Genomic DNA, 20,594 nt, shown 5'->3' on the forward strand with positions numbered 1-20,594 from the left:
AAATATGTATATGTTAGGAGAACATGTTAGTGGACAGTGCCAATATTGTCTGTAATGTGGTCAATGTAAGGAGCGCTCAGGTGGATTTTCAGTAGCAATCCGCAGCAGAGCAGTAGTGCACGGAGACGTCTGCCACCAAAGTTGTGCAGAGGTGCACAACCTTCTAGGTGAGAGGCTAGTCCCCCCACCTTTCATTGAAACATCCCAATTAAAGCAACTGGTGCTTCACATGCTGTGCTCTTCCATGTTTATGATATTGTCTGCAAAGCGCTGTGGAAATAATGGTGTGAGTGAGTAAAATAAATAAATAGCATGACTTCAGTTGAAGAGGAGTGGGATCTCCTGCAAGACGAACATCCATTGAGCGGAGCAGACATGTACATAGGTTATCACTTCATCTGTGAATCAGAAGCAAAGACACTGCTAAAGTAAGGTGCACAATTGGACAGTGATATTTTTTCCCTTCTGTGAAAGCTTTTCCTCACTGCACTGGTTATCAACTGCAAGCTTTCAGAATAGTATACACACATACATGCATTTATTTGGTTAAATCTGCTGCCAGTCGTTTGTGCAAGCATCACTCCTGATTGGCTTCAGTGGTCAAGTGGATGAATGGCATGTTAGAGCACACGATACATACATGCTAGCCACCTTAGGGAGAGACCCAAGTTGGGCTAAATGTAGCGGGACGAAAGAGACCGAAAAGCCCTCTACTTAAAGGAAATACATAGTGGATGCTTTCCTGAAACGGAAAGTACTTGCAAGCAGCATAATACAAAGAATAGCAGGTTTACCCAGAATCCTTTGCAGTAGGCGGAGCTATGCAAATCATCTCTTTCCACCCCTGTCTAATCCACAGCGCTTGGAATCGCCAAGCGTGCAATGCTGCGGATTAGTTTCTAAATTTACACAGCCAACCAATTCCTACCTGTGGACACGTGTTTCGGGCTTTAGGCCCTCATCAGCACAGGGCTGGAATTGGTTGGCTGTATGGAGTGGGGCTCGGTGAGCAAGCGATACATACATGCTAGCCACCTTAGGGAGAGACCCAAGTTGGGCTAAATGTAGCGGGACGAAAGAGACCGAAAAGCCCTCTACTTAAAGGAAATACATAGTGGATGCTTTCCTGAAACGGAAAGTACTTGCAAGCAGCATAATACAAAGAATAGCAGGTTTACCCAGAATCCTTTGCAGTAGGCGGAGCTATGCAAATCATCTCTTTCCACCCCTGTCTAATCCACAGCGCTTGGAATCGCCAAGCGTGCAATGCTGCGGATTAGTTTCTAAATTTACACAGCCAACCAATTCCTACCTGTGGACACGTGTTTCGGGCTTTAGGCCCTCATCAGCACAGGGCTGGAATTGGTTGGCTGTATGGAGTGGGGCTCGGTGAGCAAGCGATACATACATGCTAGCCACCTTAGGGAGAGACCCAAGTTGGGCTAAATGTAGCGGGACGAAAGAGACCGAAAAGCCCTCTACTTAAAGGAAATACATAGTGGATGCTTTCCTGAAACGGAAAGTACTTGCAAGCAGCATAATACAAAGAATAGCAGGTTTACCCAGAATCCTTTGCAGTAGGCGGAGCTATGCAAATCATCTCTTTCCACCCCTGTCTAATCCACAGCGCTTGGAATCGCCAAGCGTGCAATGCTGCGGATTAGTTTCTAAATTTACACAGCCAACCAATTCCTACCTGTGGACACGTGTTTCGGGCTTTAGGCCCTCATCAGCACAGGGCTGGAATTGGTTGGCTGTATGGAGTGGGGCTCGGTGAGCAAGCGATACATACATGCTAGCCACCTTAGGGAGAGACCCAAGTTGGGCTAAATGTAGCGGGACGAAAGAGACCGAAAAGCCCTCTACTTAAAGGAAATACATAGTGGATGCTTTCCTGAAACGGAAAGTACTTGCAAGCAGCATAATACAAAGAATAGCAGGTTTACCCAGAATCCTTTGCAGTAGGCGGAGCTATGCAAATCATCTCTTTCCACCCCTGTCTAATCCACAGCGCTTGGAATCGCCAAGCGTGCAATGCTGCGGATTAGTTTCTAAATTTACACAGCCAACCAATTCCTACCTGTGGACACGTGTTTCGGGCTTTAGGCCCTCATCAGCACAGGGCTGGAATTGGTTGGCTGTATGGAGTGGGGCTCGGTGAGCAAGCGATACATACATGCTAGCCACCTTAGGGAGAGACCCAAGTTGGGCTAAATGTAGCGGGACGAAAGAGACCGAAAAGCCCTCTACTTAAAGGAAATACATAGTGGATGCTTTCCTGAAACGGAAAGTACTTGCAAGCAGCATAATACAAAGAATAGCAGGTTTACCCAGAATCCTTTGCAGTAGGCGGAGCTATGCAAATCATCTCTTTCCACCCCTGTCTAATCCACAGCGCTTGGAATCGCCAAGCGTGCAATGCTGCGGATTAGTTTCTAAATTTACACAGCCAACCAATTCCTACCTGTGGACACGTGTTTCGGGCTTTAGGCCCTCATCAGCACAGGGCTGGAATTGGTTGGCTGTATGGAGTGGGGCTCGGTGAGCAAGCGATACATACATGCTAGCCACCTTAGGGAGAGACCCAAGTTGGGCTAAATGTAGCGGGACGAAAGAGACCGAAAAGCCCTCTACTTAAAGGAAATACATAGTGGATGCTTTCCTGAAACGGAAAGTACTTGCAAGCAGCATAATACAAAGAATAGCAGGTTTACCCAGAATCCTTTGCAGTAGGCGGAGCTATGCAAATCATCTCTTTCCACCCCTGTCTAATCCACAGCGCTTGGAATCGCCAAGCGTGCAATGCTGCGGATTAGTTTCTAAATTTACACAGCCAACCAATTCCTACCTGTGGACACGTGTTTCGGGCTTTAGGCCCTCATCAGCACAGGGCTGGAATTGGTTGGCTGTATGGAGTGGGGCTCGGTGAGCAAGCGATACATACATGCTAGCCACCTTAGGGAGAGACCCAAGTTGGGCTAAATGTAGCGGGACGAAAGAGACCGAAAAGCCCTCTACTTAAAGGAAATACATAGTGGATGCTTTCCTGAAACGGAAAGTACTTGCAAGCAGCATAATACAAAGAATAGCAGGTTTACCCAGAATCCTTTGCAGTAGGCGGAGCTATGCAAATCATCTCTTTCCACCCCTGTCTAATCCACAGCGCTTGGAATCGCCAAGCGTGCAATGCTGCGGATTAGTTTCTAAATTTACACAGCCAACCAATTCCTACCTGTGGACACGTGTTTCGGGCTTTAGGCCCTCATCAGCACAGGGCTGGAATTGGTTGGCTGTATGGAGTGGGGCTCGGTGAGCAAGCGATACATACATGCTAGCCACCTTAGGGAGAGACCCAAGTTGGGCTAAATGTAGCGGGACGAAAGAGACCGAAAAGCCCTCTACTTAAAGGAAATACATAGTGGATGCTTTCCTGAAACGGAAAGTACTTGCAAGCAGCATAATACAAAGAATAGCAGGTTTACCCAGAATCCTTTGCAGTAGGCGGAGCTATGCAAATCATCTCTTTCCACCCCTGTCTAATCCACAGCGCTTGGAATCGCCAAGCGTGCAATGCTGCGGATTAGTTTCTAAATTTACACAGCCAACCAATTCCTACCTGTGGACACGTGTTTCGGGCTTTAGGCCCTCATCAGCACAGGGCTGGAATTGGTTGGCTGTATGGAGTGGGGCTCGGTGAGCAAGCGATACATACATGCTAGCCACCTTAGGGAGAGACCCAAGTTGGGCTAAATGTAGCGGGACGAAAGAGACCGAAAAGCCCTCTACTTAAAGGAAATACATAGTGGATGCTTTCCTGAAACGGAAAGTACTTGCAAGCAGCATAATACAAAGAATAGCAGGTTTACCCAGAATCCTTTGCAGTAGGCGGAGCTATGCAAATCATCTCTTTCCACCCCTGTCTAATCCACAGCGCTTGGAATCGCCAAGCGTGCAATGCTGCGGATTAGTTTCTAAATTTACACAGCCAACCAATTCCTACCTGTGGACACGTGTTTCGGGCTTTAGGCCCTCATCAGCACAGGGCTGGAATTGGTTGGCTGTATGGAGTGGGGCTCGGTGAGCAAGCGATACATACATGCTAGCCACCTTAGGGAGAGACCCAAGTTGGGCTAAATGTAGCGGGACGAAAGAGACCGAAAAGCCCTCTACTTAAAGGAAATACATAGTGGATGCTTTCCTGAAACGGAAAGTACTTGCAAGCAGCATAATACAAAGAATAGCAGGTTTACCCAGAATCCTTTGCAGTAGGCGGAGCTATGCAAATCATCTCTTTCCACCCCTGTCTAATCCACAGCGCTTGGAATCGCCAAGCGTGCAATGCTGCGGATTAGTTTCTAAATTTACACAGCCAACCAATTCCTACCTGTGGACACGTGTTTCGGGCTTTAGGCCCTCATCAGCACAGGGCTGGAATTGGTTGGCTGTATGGAGTGGGGCTCGGTGAGCAAGCGATACATACATGCTAGCCACCTTAGGGAGAGACCCAAGTTGGGCTAAATGTAGCGGGACGAAAGAGACCGAAAAGCCCTCTACTTAAAGGAAATACATAGTGGATGCTTTCCTGAAACGGAAAGTACTTGCAAGCAGCATAATACAAAGAATAGCAGGTTTACCCAGAATCCTTTGCAGTAGGCGGAGCTATGCAAATCATCTCTTTCCACCCCTGTCTAATCCACAGCGCTTGGAATCGCCAAGCGTGCAATGCTGCGGATTAGTTTCTAAATTTACACAGCCAACCAATTCCTACCTGTGGACACGTGTTTCGGGCTTTAGGCCCTCATCAGCACAGGGCTGGAATTGGTTGGCTGTATGGAGTGGGGCTCGGTGAGCAAGCGATACATACATGCTAGCCACCTTAGGGAGAGACCCAAGTTGGGCTAAATGTAGCGGGACGAAAGAGACCGAAAAGCCCTCTACTTAAAGGAAATACATAGTGGATGCTTTCCTGAAACGGAAAGTACTTGCAAGCAGCATAATACAAAGAATAGCAGGTTTACCCAGAATCCTTTGCAGTAGGCGGAGCTATGCAAATCATCTCTTTCCACCCCTGTCTAATCCACAGCGCTTGGAATCGCCAAGCGTGCAATGCTGCGGATTAGTTTCTAAATTTACACAGCCAACCAATTCCTACCTGTGGACACGTGTTTCGGGCTTTAGGCCCTCATCAGCACAGGGCTGGAATTGGTTGGCTGTATGGAGTGGGGCTCGGTGAGCAAGCGATACATACATGCTAGCCACCTTAGGGAGAGACCCAAGTTGGGCTAAATGTAGCGGGACGAAAGAGACCGAAAAGCCCTCTACTTAAAGGAAATACATAGTGGATGCTTTCCTGAAACGGAAAGTACTTGCAAGCAGCATAATACAAAGAATAGCAGGTTTACCCAGAATCCTTTGCAGTAGGCGGAGCTATGCAAATCATCTCTTTCCACCCCTGTCTAATCCACAGCGCTTGGAATCGCCAAGCGTGCAATGCTGCGGATTAGTTTCTAAATTTACACAGCCAACCAATTCCTACCTGTGGACACGTGTTTCGGGCTTTAGGCCCTCATCAGCACAGGGCTGGAATTGGTTGGCTGTATGGAGTGGGGCTCGGTGAGCAAGCGATACATACATGCTAGCCACCTTAGGGAGAGACCCAAGTTGGGCTAAATGTAGCGGGACGAAAGAGACCGAAAAGCCCTCTACTTAAAGGAAATACATAGTGGATGCTTTCCTGAAACGGAAAGTACTTGCAAGCAGCATAATACAAAGAATAGCAGGTTTACCCAGAATCCTTTGCAGTAGGCGGAGCTATGCAAATCATCTCTTTCCACCCCTGTCTAATCCACAGCGCTTGGAATCGCCAAGCGTGCAATGCTGCGGATTAGTTTCTAAATTTACACAGCCAACCAATTCCTACCTGTGGACACGTGTTTCGGGCTTTAGGCCCTCATCAGCACAGGGCTGGAATTGGTTGGCTGTATGGAGTGGGGCTCGGTGAGCAAGCGATACATACATGCTAGCCACCTTAGGGAGAGACCCAAGTTGGGCTAAATGTAGCGGGACGAAAGAGACCGAAAAGCCCTCTACTTAAAGGAAATACATAGTGGATGCTTTCCTGAAACGGAAAGTACTTGCAAGCAGCATAATACAAAGAATAGCAGGTTTACCCAGAATCCTTTGCAGTAGGCGGAGCTATGCAAATCATCTCTTTCCACCCCTGTCTAATCCACAGCGCTTGGAATCGCCAAGCGTGCAATGCTGCGGATTAGTTTCTAAATTTACACAGCCAACCAATTCCTACCTGTGGACACGTGTTTCGGGCTTTAGGCCCTCATCAGCACAGGGCTGGAATTGGTTGGCTGTATGGAGTGGGGCTCGGTGAGCAAGCGATACATACATGCTAGCCACCTTAGGGAGAGACCCAAGTTGGGCTAAATGTAGCGGGACGAAAGAGACCGAAAAGCCCTCTACTTAAAGGAAATACATAGTGGATGCTTTCCTGAAACGGAAAGTACTTGCAAGCAGCATAATACAAAGAATAGCAGGTTTACCCAGAATCCTTTGCAGTAGGCGGAGCTATGCAAATCATCTCTTTCCACCCCTGTCTAATCCACAGCGCTTGGAATCGCCAAGCGTGCAATGCTGCGGATTAGTTTCTAAATTTACACAGCCAACCAATTCCTACCTGGAATAATACCTTTGTATTATGCTGCTTGCAAGTACTTTCCGTTTCAGGAAAGCATCCACTATGTTAGAGCACAGTAAGATGATTCACAAAATCCTGGCCCAGCTGCCACATTGGTAGTACATTGCCATTGGACCAGAGCCCTGCAATCCCTTTACTACTTAAAGGAATCCTGGACACTTTTTCTGAATAATAGGCTCTGCGGCAACGTACATATGAGGTTGTGCCAGGCATACTTATCAGAAAAGGTGCGGGGGATGCCAACAGGTAAGAGGAGGATCACAGGACTGAAGTCTGGCGATAACAGACCACAAACATGGTCAGTGGACCAGAATCATACAGATCTATTTGATAATCTCTATTGCACATGATCACTGCAACAAAGTTAGCAATGGCCAGCAAGGACCTCTGCATTAGTGGTGTTGGGTCAAGAAAATAACTCACAAATATTTGTTATTATTCATATAATTCCGTTCTGTCTGAAAAAATTAAATGCAAGATAACCCCACTAAAAGGGTTTTCTAATACTGGAACAATCTTTTCTCAATGAAAATGTTTTCCTCATATAAAATTATAACACCTATATTTCTGGTGGCAGTGCCATTCCTGTGACGTTGCCACCTGGTCTCCCAGGGGTCGCGTAACATTGTTATGTTATGTGAGCCCTGCAGGTAATCAGTGGCCTCTTCCATCTCACTTCATTTGGACTTAATGGACACCCGGAAAAAGTGAAAGCTTCGGGTTCTGATTTACTTCTCTAGCAATCCTATAAACAGCTCTCACTGAAATTTTTCTTGGTCTTCCAGACCTTATTTTGACCTCCACTATTCATGTTAACTTCCATTTCTTAATTACATTTTGAACTGGGGAAAGGGCAACTTGAAAACGCATTGTTATCTTCTTATAACATTCTCATGCTTTGTGGGCGTCCACCTTTTTCATCTTCAGAATACTAGGTAGCTGCTTAAGCTGGGAAATTTGGATTTCCTGGATTTTCCTAATAATGATAGTTAACAAGCCATAACCCAAAAAGGCTAATTAAGGTCTGAAACCTTGGTCAAAGTTATCTGAGCATAAAAATCTCCAAGGGTGCCCAAACTTTTGAATCGGCCCATTTTCCTTTTTGAAATTTTTTAAATGAAAAAAAGACAATACATTTCTTTTTTTGCCTAAACTACTAAGAAAATGTGTCATCATTAACTTTATGCCTTTTAGAGATCATTTCATCTTTAACTTGCTCAACTGTTCACAGTAACAGTAATTTTGACCAGGAATGCCCAACTTGTTACATGCCAGTGCAATATTTTGAAGTACAATTGAAATATTTTTCTTTACTACTTTACTTATTTATTTGTAAGTTACCTTTTTGCATCTAAGATCAGAGCATCGCAGCTTTTCATCTGGAAATCCATCAATGTCTGTATCCTTTGCGCAGATAAGTCCATTACCGGCCCATCCCACTTTACACTGTAGAGAGTTGTGCATAAAAAATAATGTTTGTAAAATATTGAAAATGCACAAAAATTATTGTATTAGCCAAGATTTTTAATTTCACATCATTTTAATAAAGCTTGTTATGGTGTAACAGTGTAGATTATGTAATTTAACGGCATATAATTTTTAAAGCATATTCCAGTCTTGTGAAAAGACTCTCTCCTGCCAGATCTAACAGATTGCATGCAAAGATATAATGCTAAAGCTACTGTGTGATGCCTTTATTGCCTAAAAGAAAATGACCCCTGAAGAAGCCACATCTAGAGGTGATACAAGTGGGGTCTCAGCTCCCCATGTCATGGCTGCTATATACAGGTCCCAGTTTGTAGTATTGTGTGTTAGTCATTTTGTGACGTTTTACCTTTGATTCGTCTAATGCATTTGGATTTTTTGGATCTACATGTGTACTACTATTAAAGCTTCATCAAGGCCATGTTTTCATAATTATTTTGTTATTTATTTATACTTGGGAACATCACAGAGTAATTCCTTTATTGGATTAGTCCATTGTCATCTCTTTCCAGGCTTTTCGCATTAATATATAAATTTTTGGGTTACCTCAAACATGCACATTGGAGGAGGGGTGTTTCTTTTCCTTACATGGATACACCTGTGGTTGTATAATAGTCTGTTGTTTTTTGGAAAGTTTTTATCATGTATTTCCTTATCTGTTTTGTGAATAAAGATCGTTTGGTTATTTAACAAAATATTGTGATTCTGACTACCATGCACACTTGTTTTGTCTAGTCCAGGGTGTAATAGAAAATATTAAAAATCCTTAAGGTCCCTTATATCCCCCCTCCCTTTTTCTTCACTCTCCCATTTGCCCTAATGAAACAGGAGCTTGCACTCCAAGCTGCCTTTGTGTAAAATGGCAGTGCACAAAGAAATGTCAACCAGCTTAATTAAAAGTCCTCATTATGCCCAGATGACTGAAGGGGATGTGCATTGCGCATAGACAGAGATACAGGAAAAGGCTATTTAGGTTTTGAGTAGATGAAAGGAAGATCTCACACCTTTGAGAAATAGCCATGGTCCCTGCAGTTACAATAAGTCAGCTCAGAAAGTATGTCTCCATAAGAAAACATAGAATATTAGAATTTCTATACATCCGATATTAATGAGACATTGTCGGCACCGGGGTTAACCAAGGAAACAGATATATATTTTCTCATAATTATAACCCTTGCCCACAGGCTCCAAATCCATAGGGGCCATATAACCTCAAACAGCTAGGCTCTGTTTTGTCTCTAAGCATAGATAATATCCTGATACAAAAGATGACATCAGTCTCAAACTTATGCGATGGTCCCATGAGGAGTTGTTGCATAAGTTGGGATTTCCTAAAATCATGAAGGGCTGAGACCAGCCCACAACCTGGCCCATGCGAGGTCATCACAGGGGGATGTGTAGGTGGGACTGATAAAAGATCAAGCTCAATTATGATCTGGGTTCCTGTGGAGCGTTACAGACTCGTGTATGCATGAATCCCATTTCACAGTCCCAAGCAAAGTGCTCTCATTTGGCTGAATCGTCTCTGTGATCCGTGTAGTAAGTTCTCCTATTAATCCCCTTTATTTTGCTGTATTGCTTTGCCCACCTTGCAAAATCTTTTGCATATTTGTCATAACCGCTGCCTCCCTTTGGATCAAATATAAAATGTAATAGTTCTGTTCCTTCTGTTCTGTAAACTACGCCTCAAAGCTATAAGCTCCCATAATCATTGTCCAATCGGCTGAAAGGAATTGGTGGTGGCAGTGAGTAGTCTGGGGTTATCGTGGAGTTAGCAGTGAATGTATGGGGGTATATACACATATTACATGTGTTGGAATCTGGAGGTGTATATACCAAACGCTCACTGTTAGCTTCCCGATAACCGGCCTGGTGGTACAAATAACCTGCGGCCTTCTCTGTTGATCATTGGACAATCGTGTTATTGTCCTGATGATAGGAGGCAGGAGAGAGCTGTTCGCTCCAAGAATCACAGCGGGTGGTACTCGTGACCTTCCCGGCTTGCGATATTGTGAATTTGTGTGATTAGGAAAGTCCTGACAAATTTCCTTGACACTGGGCTAAAATAAAATGATGCCAGACCCCTCCTACAACTGTACACTGGGCAGCTCAGGGAACATGAAAAGTTCACAGCTGAGGCAACCAAAGTAAAAAGGGTAGGATCAGACCGAAGTCTGCTATGACATAGGGCTGCCATATTTTAGGTGTTTGGGTGTCGTGTTCAGACACATATGCACCAGCAAATAAAAATGGCATACCCCAGTATGATAAAATGAACAAAGGACTGAATTAGACCTTACTTTTCCACACCATCAGATGACAACAGCACATAAAGTGTTTTCAATGGTCAATATGTGAATGAGGCCCACCAGTTGTTGCATTCTAGGGTCTATGGATGACCTTCCTTATAATTTCTTATTTTTTTATGAGGCACTCTGGTTGTTGCCTTTAATGGTGTATCGATGACCCTGCTTCTAACTATTGTCAGGCTTTACAGTGTGTGCAGAGCTTTTATGAGTGTAACAGTAAGAAAACTACACTTTGTTCACAATATTTGAATGAGGCACTACAGTTGTTGCCTTCAAGGGTGTATGGATGACCTTCTTGTAATTTTTAGCAGGATTTGCACTTAGTGCATCTTCTTTATGAGTATAGGAGTACCACTACATTACAGTTTAAATACAATGTGTATGAGGCCCCCTTTATGTCTAATACAGGGTGTATCTGGGTCCCTAACTTTTGGCACTTCTTGCTTCCTCCATAAATTACAATGAAACTTACATTTTTTTAATTAAAAAAATCAATTTTGGTTTACTTAAATTATATTTTTTTAAATCATTTTTAAATTTTGCCTTATATACAAGTCTTTATACCAGAAAAAAAATGTTTCTTAACATTTTTTCCTGTAAACTTCAATTTCTTGTTGATTTTCAATGTTTGTTTAGCAGTGTGACACTATTGTTCTCAGCAGCGATCTGCGAGACAGAGATGTTTCCAGGGGGCTTCCCCATGCTATTCCCCTTCCATTCAGCCCTTTTCCCATCCATTTCAACATTTTCACTGCCCCCAAGACCTCTGCCACGATTCAGGTTTGGATTCTTGGCAGCTCTGGTTCCGCTATACTTTAAATGTAGCTTTTTTCCTTTTAGGCCAGCAAGGGTTAATGTCTGTTTCCTTGCTGGCAGCTGCTGCATTGCTGGTCAGCTGATGTGATGACCACTCCCACCATCCATTAAATATTCACCTGATGCATTAACTGACAGTTGGTAATAGAGTTTTTTATGTACACCAGCCTTGCAGTTGCAACTCTCTAGTGTCAGCGCTGAATCTGCTTCTTTTGTGGATTTTGAGGTCCTGTTTCCATATTTTCTGCCGTGTGGAGCTCAACAGTCTGGAGCTAAGTTTTGTGTTTTTACCTTTTCTGTCTTGTGCTGGTCTCTTTCCTCTGTGTTTGTACCATCTGCATTGGTGAGGCTAGCACTCTTGCCGACCAGTGTACTAGCCAGGGTATTGTGAGGTGACAGTTAGGGACGAGGTACGTGAGGTGGCGGAGGGAAGGACCTGCTTAGGGCCTTATGGTAGTTCAAGGACAAGCTCAGGTTGGAGCTCAGGAGGTGTCCCATCCCTTGTTCCCTATTGTTAGGGTCTTCCTCTACCCTTTACCATCCTGTTGTGTGTGCATTTTGCCATCTGCTGGAACGACAACTGTTGGGTCGTGACATTATTACCAACCAGTACTATTTTCCGGGGAACACATGGGACAAGCCGAAACTTTTGATCACCTGGTCCAGACCCTCACAAATGAGGTCACCGAGTTGCGGACTCAGGTGCTGAAGAAGTTTCCGCAGGTGTCGGGGTTTTTGGTCTCTGCTCATGTCCAGGCTCAAACAGAATCCAAATTATCTCTCCCTGACAGGTTCTCTGGAGGGAGAGATACATTTTTGGTCTTCAAGGAAGCCTGTAAGTTATATTTCTGGCTTCACCCTTATTCCTCAGGGAGTGAGGAATAGTGTGTGGGGATAATAGTCTCCCTTCTCAAGGGTGATTCCCAATCCTGGGCCATCTCCCTGCTTACCGATTCACCATCTTTGCGGTCGGCAGATGAGTGTTTTGCGACATTGTTGCTGGTGTATGGGGATCCTGATCGCATCTCCCTGGCTGAATCCTGGCTCTGTAAAATCAAGGCCAGCCGGCTGAGGAGTACTGCTTAGAGTTTCGGAGCCACTGACACTCAGTGGAATGACCCTTCTCTTAGGAGCCATTTTTGTCAGGGTTTGTCAGCTAGGCTTCAGAATACTTTGGTGCAGTATGCTACTCCTTGGTGGCCTCCATAGCCCTTGCTATCAGGGTGGATAGATGCCTAATTGAGAGACATACACCAAATCTACTCCCTGTTGGTCTTTCTAGGGAGAAGGACACACTGGTGCCGATGGATGAACCCATGCAGGTGGGAGGAGCCTCCTCTCAAACTAGGTTGCCTGCAGTTAACTGTGAGACAGGGGCATGTTTTTTCTGTGGTCTAACTGATCATTTCATCAATGTCTGCCCAGCTTGTGCCAAACTTTGTACTCCATCACAAAAGCCTCATTCCCCTGGTCCAGTGGAGGGAGTCGACCAGGGTGTGCATTTCATCCACATTTACATCTCAGTTTACCATTAAGGTTGAAATGGTGGTTGGTGGGGAGAATAAGATGGTACCGATTCTTGTGGATAGTGGAGCTGGTGTCAATCTGGTGGGTTGAGGCGGTGTCTCCGTGCTTCATTTCCGGTGAGGTCCGGGGTTGAGCCTCCAGAGACCCAGGGCCGCCATCAGGGCATTACAGCCGTGACTGGCGTAAGGGGCCCGGTGAGCAGAGGGGGCCCGCATCGGGCCCCCTCTTACCTGCTCACCGGGCCCCTACCGGCAGCCGCAGGCTGAACCGGGCCCTTAGCGGCGGCCGGCGCTGCAGCTGTACGCTATTGACATGCGGGCCCGCGCCCGCACGTCAATAGTTAACAGCCGCCAGCCGCAGCGTGCAGGTCGCCGGCGTCTGACGTCATTGTCAGTCGCCGGCGAGTGCACAGTGCAGCTGCGTGGAGAGAGGAGCGCGGCAGGTAAGAAGAACTTTTTTTTTTTTCTATTAAGAGCGGAGAGCGGCGATCGGGGGGGGGGGGGTTTGGGCAGAAGGCTGGACACAGAGGGGGCAGAAGGCCGCTGGACACAGAGGGGGCAGAAGGCCGCTGGACACAGGGGGGCAGAAGGCCGCTGGACACAGGGGGGCAGAAGGCCGCTGGACACAGAGGGGGCAGAAGGCCGCTGGACACAGGGGGGCAGAAGGCAGCTGGACACAGGGGGGCAGAAGGCAGCTGGACACAGAGGGGGCAGAAGGCAGCTGGACACGGGGGCAGAAGGCAGCTGGACACAGGGGGGCAGAAGGCAGCTGGACACAGGGGGGCAGAAGGCAGCTGGACACAGAGGGGGCAGAAGGCAGCTGGACACAGGGGGGGCAGAAGGCAGCTGGACACAGGGGGGCAGAAGGCAGCTGGACACAGGGGGGCAGAAGGCAGCTGGACACAGAGGGGGCAGAAGGCAGCTGGACACGGGGGCAGAAGGCAGCTGGACACAGGGGGGCAGTAAAGCTGGACACAGGGGGGCAGAAGGCAGCTGGACACAGAGGGGGCAGAAGGCAGCTGGACACAGGGGGGCAGAAGGCAGCTGGACACAGAGGGGGCAGAAGGCAGCTGGACACAGGGGGGCAGAAGGCAGCTGGACACAGAGGGGGCAGAAGGCAGCTGGACACAGGGGGGCAGAAGGCAGCTGGACACAGAGGGGGCAGAAGGCAGCTGGACACAGGGGGGCAGAAGGCAGCTGGACACAGAGGGGGCAGAAGGCAGCTGGACACAGGGGGGCAGAAGGCAGCTGGACACGGGGGCAGAAGGCAGCTGGACACAGAGGGGGCAGAAGGCAGCTGGACACAGGGGGGCAGTAAAGCTGGACACAGAGGGGGCAGAAGGCAGCTGGACACAGGGGGGCAGAAGGCAGCTGGACACGGAGGGGGCAGAAGGCAGCTGGACACGGGGGCAGAAGGCAGCTGGACACAGGGGGGCAGAAGGCAGCTGGACACAGAGGGGGCAGAAGGCAGCTGGACACGGGGGCAGAAGGCAGCTGGACACAGGGGGGCAGTAAAGCTGGACACAGGGGGGCAGAAGGCAGCTGGACACAGAGGGGGCAGAAGGCAGCTGGACACAGGGGGGCAGAAGGCAGCTGGACACAGAGGGGGCAGAAGGCAGCTGGACACAGGGGGGCAGAAGGCAGCTGGACACAGAGGGGGCAGAAGGCAGCTGGACACAGGGGGGCAGAAGGCAGCTGGACACAGAGGGGGCAGAAGGCAGCTGGACACAGGGGGGCAGAAGGCAGCTGGACACAGGGGGCAGAAGGCAGCTGGACACAGGGGGGCAGAAGGCAGCTGGACACGGGGGCAGAAGGCAGCTGGACACAGAGGGGGCAGAAGGCAGCTGGACACAGGGGGGCAGTAAAGCTGGACACAGAGGGGGCAGAAGGCAGCTGGACACAGGGGGGCAGAAGGCAGCTGGACACGGAGGGGGCAGAAGGCAGCTGGACACGGGGGCAGAAGGCAGCTGGACACGGGGGCAGAAGGCAGCTGGACACAGGGGGGCAGTAAAGCTGGACACAGGGGGGCAGAAGGCAGCTGGACACAGAGGGGGCAGAAGGCAGCTGGACACAGGGGGGCAGAAGGCAGCTGGACACAGAGGGGGCAGAAGGCAGCTGGACACAGGGGGGCAGAAGGCAGCTGGACACAGATGGGGCAGAAGGCAGCTGGACACAGAGGGGGCAGAAGGCAGCTGGACACGGGGGCAGAAGGCAGCTGGACACAGGGGGGCAGAAGGCAGCTGGACACAGAGGGGGCAGAAGGCAGCTGGACACAGGGGGGCAGTAAAGCTGGACACAGAGGGGGCAGAAGGCAGCTGGACACAGGGGGGCAGAAGGCAGCTGGACACAGGGGGGCAGAAGGCAGCTGGACACGGGGCAGAAGGCAGCTGGACACAGAGGGGGCAGAAGGCAGCTGGACACAGAGCGGGCAGAAGGCAGCTGGACACAGAGGGGGCAGAAGGCAGCTGGACACAGAGGGGGCAGAAGGCAGCTGGACACAGAGGGGGCAGAAGGCAGCTGGACACAGAGGGGGCAGAAGGCCGCTGGACACGGGGGCAGTAAAGCTGGACACGGGGGGGGGGGGCAGAAGGCCGCTGGACACAGAAGGGCAGTAAAGCTGGACACGGGGGGCAGAAGGCTGGACACGGGGGGCAGAAGGCTGGACACAGGGGGGCAGTAAAGCTGGACACAGGGGGGGCAGAAGGCTGGACACAGAGGGGGCAGTAAAGCTGGACACAGAGGGGGCAGTAAATCTGGACACAGAGGGGGCAGTAAATCTGGACACAGAGGGGGCAGTAAATCTGGACACAGAGGGGGCAGTAAATCTGGACACAGAGGGGGCAGTAAATCTGGACACAGAGGGGGCAGTAAATCTGGACACGGGGGGGGGGGCAGAAGGCCGCTGGACACAGAAGGGCAGTAAAGCTGGACACGGGGGGCAGAAGGCTGGACACGGGGGGCAGAAGGCTGGACACAGGGGGGCAGTAAAGCTGGACACAGGGGGGGCAGAAGGCTGGACACAGAGGGGGCAGTAAAGCTGGACACAGAGGGGGCAGTAAATCTGGACACAGAGGGGGCAGTAAATCTGGACACAGAGGGGGCAGTAAATCTGGACACAGAGGGGGCAGTAAATCTGGACACAGAGGGGGCAGTAAATCTGGACACAGAGGGGGCAGTAAATCTGTACACAGAGGGGGCAGTAAATCTGGACACAGAGGGGGCAGTAAATCTGGACACAGAGGGGGCAGTAAATCTGGACACAGAGGGGGCAGTAAATCTGGACACAGAGGGGGCAGTAAATCTGGACACAGAGGGGGCAGTAAAGCTGGACACGGGGGGGGGGGCAGAAAGCTGGACACGGGGGGGGCAGAAAGCTGGACACGGGGGGGGCAGAAAGCTGGACACGGGGGGGCAGAAAGCTGGACACGGGGGGGGGGCAGAAAGCTGGACACGGGGGGGGGGGGCAGAAAGCTGGACACGGGGGGGGCAGAAAGCTGGACACGGGGGGGGGGCAGAAAGCTGGACACATGGGGGGCAGAAAGCTGGACACGGGGCAGAGTGCTGGACAGAGATGGGGCAGAGTGCTGGACAGAGATGGGGCAGAGTGCTGGACAGAGATGGGGCAGAGTGCTGGACAGAGATGGGGCAGAGTGCTGGACAGAGATGGGGCAGAGTGCTGGACAGAGATGGGGCAGAGTGCTGGACAGAGATGGGGCAGAGTGCTGGGCAGAGTGCTGGACAGAGATGGGGCAGAGTGCTGGACAGAGATGGGGCAGAGTGCTGGACAGAGATGGGGCAGAGTGCTGGACAGAAATGGGGCAGAGTGCTGGACAGAGATGGGGCAGAGTGCTGGACAGAGATGGGGCAGAGTGCTGGACAGAGATGGGGCAGAGTGCTGGACAGAGATGGTGCAGGATTGGAAACAGATGGGGCAGGATGGATACGATGGAGACAGATGGGGCAGGATGGGGAGATCATATGGGGTAGAATGGATACTCATGAGGGCAGGATGAGAGAACATATGGCTGGAGCCTGAAATGAGACACACGGTGGCCAGGATGGCGAATATTACCATAGGGGCTAATTAAGGGATATTATTATTGCAGTGATGTATTTATTTTATTTTTTGAGTATACTGTTTTAAATGGGGGGGGGCGGTCCTGTTACTGTGTAGAGTGATACTATGTTGCCTTCTTCATGTGGTGTAATGTAGAAGTTGGGAAAATTAAGTAATGTGTTCTACAAGCGGAACTCGAGATAACTGTTTTATTTCCTGCAGAGACGAGTCCTGGCTGGATAAAGTGATGGCGGTCTGTGCTGGATGAAAGATGAAGGACTTCACCTAGAGACGTCACTGGTGAGTCAGTGTTACCTATACACTTACACTATACACTGTATACTATATACAGAGGTCCTGTGTACAATGTCACCAGTGATCACTGTATTATCTATACATTATATACAGAGCTCCTGTGTGTAATGTCACCAGTGATCACTGTATTACCTGTACACAGACACTGCTTACTAATTACAGATCTCCTGTGCATAATGGCACTGATGGTGATAGTATTGTGGGTTTTTTTTGTATTACTGATCAGTATTGTAGTATTCAGTCATTGTTGGTAATATGTGGTCTGGTCATGATGTGGAGGTAATATGTGGTCTGGTCATGGTGTAGCGGTATTTGTTCCTTGTATTTTATATTATTCGATCACTGTGGTGGTAATATGTCATCTGGTCATAGTGTTGTGGTATTTGTTCCTTGTATGTAGTATTATAGGTCATTTTAAAAATTGAAAAATAAATAAAAATATACCTAAATTGTATTGCATATTTTAACAAATATTTAGTAGGTTACAGTAGAGTAGGGCCCGGCCAAAAGTGTCTACCTTGTTGTGGTGGCGGCTTAAAAAATCTTTTGGCCAAAACAAAAGCTGCCGGCTATATGTGTGATCTGGTGATGGGAACTGTCAATGTGTGATAGGTGAGAAGTGGAGATTTTCCAAGAGAGAGTGGTGGGACTGTGGACAGTTCGTGGGGTGGAGCCTGGAGGCGGGGCTGGGGTGGAGCCTGGGCGGAGTTTCAAGGGGGCCCCAAAAATTTTGCCAGTATGGGGCCCCGAAATTTCTAGTGGCAGCCCTGCAGAGACCCCTTGTTGCAAGGGGGTACTGTCACTATTCAGGTTTGGATTCATGGCAGCCCTGGTTCCGCTATAATTTAAATGTAGCTTTTTTCTTTCAGGCCAGCAAGGGTTAATGTCTGTTTCCTTTCTGGCAGCTGCTGCATTGCTGGTCACCTGATGTGGATGGTGACCACTCTCACTAACCTTTAAATAGTCCCCTGACACATCAACTGACTGTTGGTAATAGCGGTTTCTATGTAGACCAGCCTTGTAGTTGCAGCTTTCTGGTGTCAGCGCTGAATCTGCTTCTTCTGTGGATTGTGGGGTCCTTTTTCCATATCCTCTGCAGTTTAGTGTTTTTACCGTCAGAGTCAAGACAGAAAAAAAGTCAAAACTGCACCCTTTTCTTTATAGATTGAAGGTCTCAGCGGACACAGGGGCGCACGTCCAAAACCAGGGAGCTTATCCCGGACAACGTACCAAGACCACAAAGGACAAAAAGACAGCGCCACAATGGATGGTGAAAAAATAAAAGCTACATTTACAGGAGGCAGAATAAATGTAAGCTTTTATTTTTTCACCATCCATTGTGGCGCTGTCTTTTTGGTCCTTTTTGTCCTTTGTGGTCTTGTGTTTTTACCGTGTCTGTCTTGTCTACCTTTCGTGCTTGTCGCTATCCCCTGTGTTTGTACTATCTGCAATGGTGAGGCTAGCGCCCTTGCCAGCCAGTGCACTAGCCAGGGCATTGTAAGGTGAGGGATGAAGTACGTGATGGCAGCAGGGGGAAGAACCCACTTAGGACATTAGGGGAGTTCAGGGACAGGCTCAGGAGGTGTCCCATCCCTCGTTCCCTATTATTACGGCCTTCCTTTCCCCTTTACCATCCCGTTCTGTGTGCACTATGCCGTCTGCTGGAATGACCCCTGTAGGGTCGTGACAACCTCCTTCTATTTTTCCATAAAAAAATGTATTGATTTCTCATTGACTCACTTTATACTTGATACTCGAAATGAGCATCCAATAGTTAGAAATTGCTTGGTTTGATTAATGAGCATCCAAGTATTTTCAGAATAAAGGAAATCTGTGGATATTATCCGTGTCGCCGAATAAGACGTAGATCCAGATATGATGAAGTGAAACATGGTAGTTCATTCAATGCGTTTCACAGTATATAGTTACTCTTCCATTTTAATTACTGCTGTAAAATGAGTAAATGTATTATTAATCATGTGGATTGATATTTGTATTTTTATAAATTGTTTTTTTTCATACATGTAATGTGCCGCACCATATGGTGTTTTTCTGAACTCTGACACTGATTGTCATGTGGCTCAATTGGCGCCCATATTCAAAAGTTTGACCTACTTAAACGGCAGCCCCCCTTTTTTTTCCTGTATACATGTGGTCATTTCAGGATGAAGAAGTAACTATATACTTCAAAATACATTGAATAAACCACCATCTTTCACTTCATCACATCTGGATCTACATCTTATGCACGGATAAGATGTATCCACAGATTTCCTTTATTCTGATTCTGATACGGTCACTTGCTGATCCGTGGATCTGCTGCTGCTGATATCCCTATTTGTACATTTTTCATTTTATCGTTGGTCATCCAAGCATTTTAGTAATCGCTCATTCCTAATGATAACCCTTTTAAGTACCTCCCAACCCCTGTGACAGAGGCTTGTCTCTTCTGTGAACGAAAAGCACACATTAAGAAATATGACATATTTAATCATTTTGTTCCTTGTCATTTGCATGTTAAATGATTATCATACTCTGCGGTGATTGGTTGACTTGGACAAGGGCTGAGTTTTGTACACAGGTTCTGTTCTTTGAATTGGCATGATGAGGTCTTCTGTCCTATGCTAAAAACATATAGTCTCAAAAAATTTAATTTTGATTCATATAGTCATTGTCTGCACCAGAAATACTCATAGATTACCCTTTCTTCTATGCAAGAATCTCCCTAAATTGACACATTATTTTATGATGGGTCCAAAAAGGAGCAACAGCTGGAATACTGTGCACATCTCTTTCAGCTAAGCAACGAAGCTCTGACTTTTTGTTGGTAACACATAGACTTACAGCAATGGGGCTGTTTTGCAGTAAACAAGGTAATGTGACATTGGATACTTCATTAAGAGTATGTGGCCACGATCCCGATTAGCAGCGTTTTGGATGTAGTGCACTTGCATTGCGCTTAAAACACAGGTTTGTACAGTACAAGCACAGTGGATGGGATTTATAGAAACCTGTTGCCCACTGTTCTTCTATTTGACGCTGTGTTAACTCATCCACGGTGTGGGTTAAGAGCCGCAGCATGAAATTTCCACAATAGAGATATATTGGAAGTGGTAAATCCGCATGTACTCCTCTTCCTCTGCTTTATCTGGTACATCTGAACTATTTCCTAATCTGGAATACCCGCTGCACCCCAGAATCCCATGTACTTCTCTCTCTCTGTTCTAACTGGTACGTCTGAACTATCTCCTAATCTGCAATACCCACTGCACCCCAGAACTCCATGTACTCCTATTCCCCTGCTTTAACTGACCTCTCCTACCAAAATATAATATAAGTCGATCACTTTCCTTCATGCACCTGCTTTCCCTTTCTCC

At 47.9% G+C, this 20,594-nt stretch overlaps 1 protein-coding gene across 1 annotated transcript in view; it reads right to left on the reverse strand.

The window, feature by feature from the left end:
* Positions 1-20,594, reverse strand: part of LOC138679350 (cartilage oligomeric matrix protein-like) — a 674,654-nt gene that overhangs the window by 311,971 nt on the left and 342,089 nt on the right. The window contains exon 8 of the mRNA XM_069767792.1: positions 8,051-8,155. Coding sequence (XP_069623893.1) covers positions 8,051-8,155 — 105 coding nt within the window. The remainder of the gene's footprint in view (positions 1-8,050; positions 8,156-20,594) is intronic.

This window comes from Ranitomeya imitator, chromosome 1 (assembly GCF_032444005.1).
Source record: "Ranitomeya imitator isolate aRanImi1 chromosome 1, aRanImi1.pri, whole genome shotgun sequence".
NCBI lineage: Eukaryota > Metazoa > Chordata > Amphibia > Anura > Dendrobatidae > Ranitomeya > Ranitomeya imitator.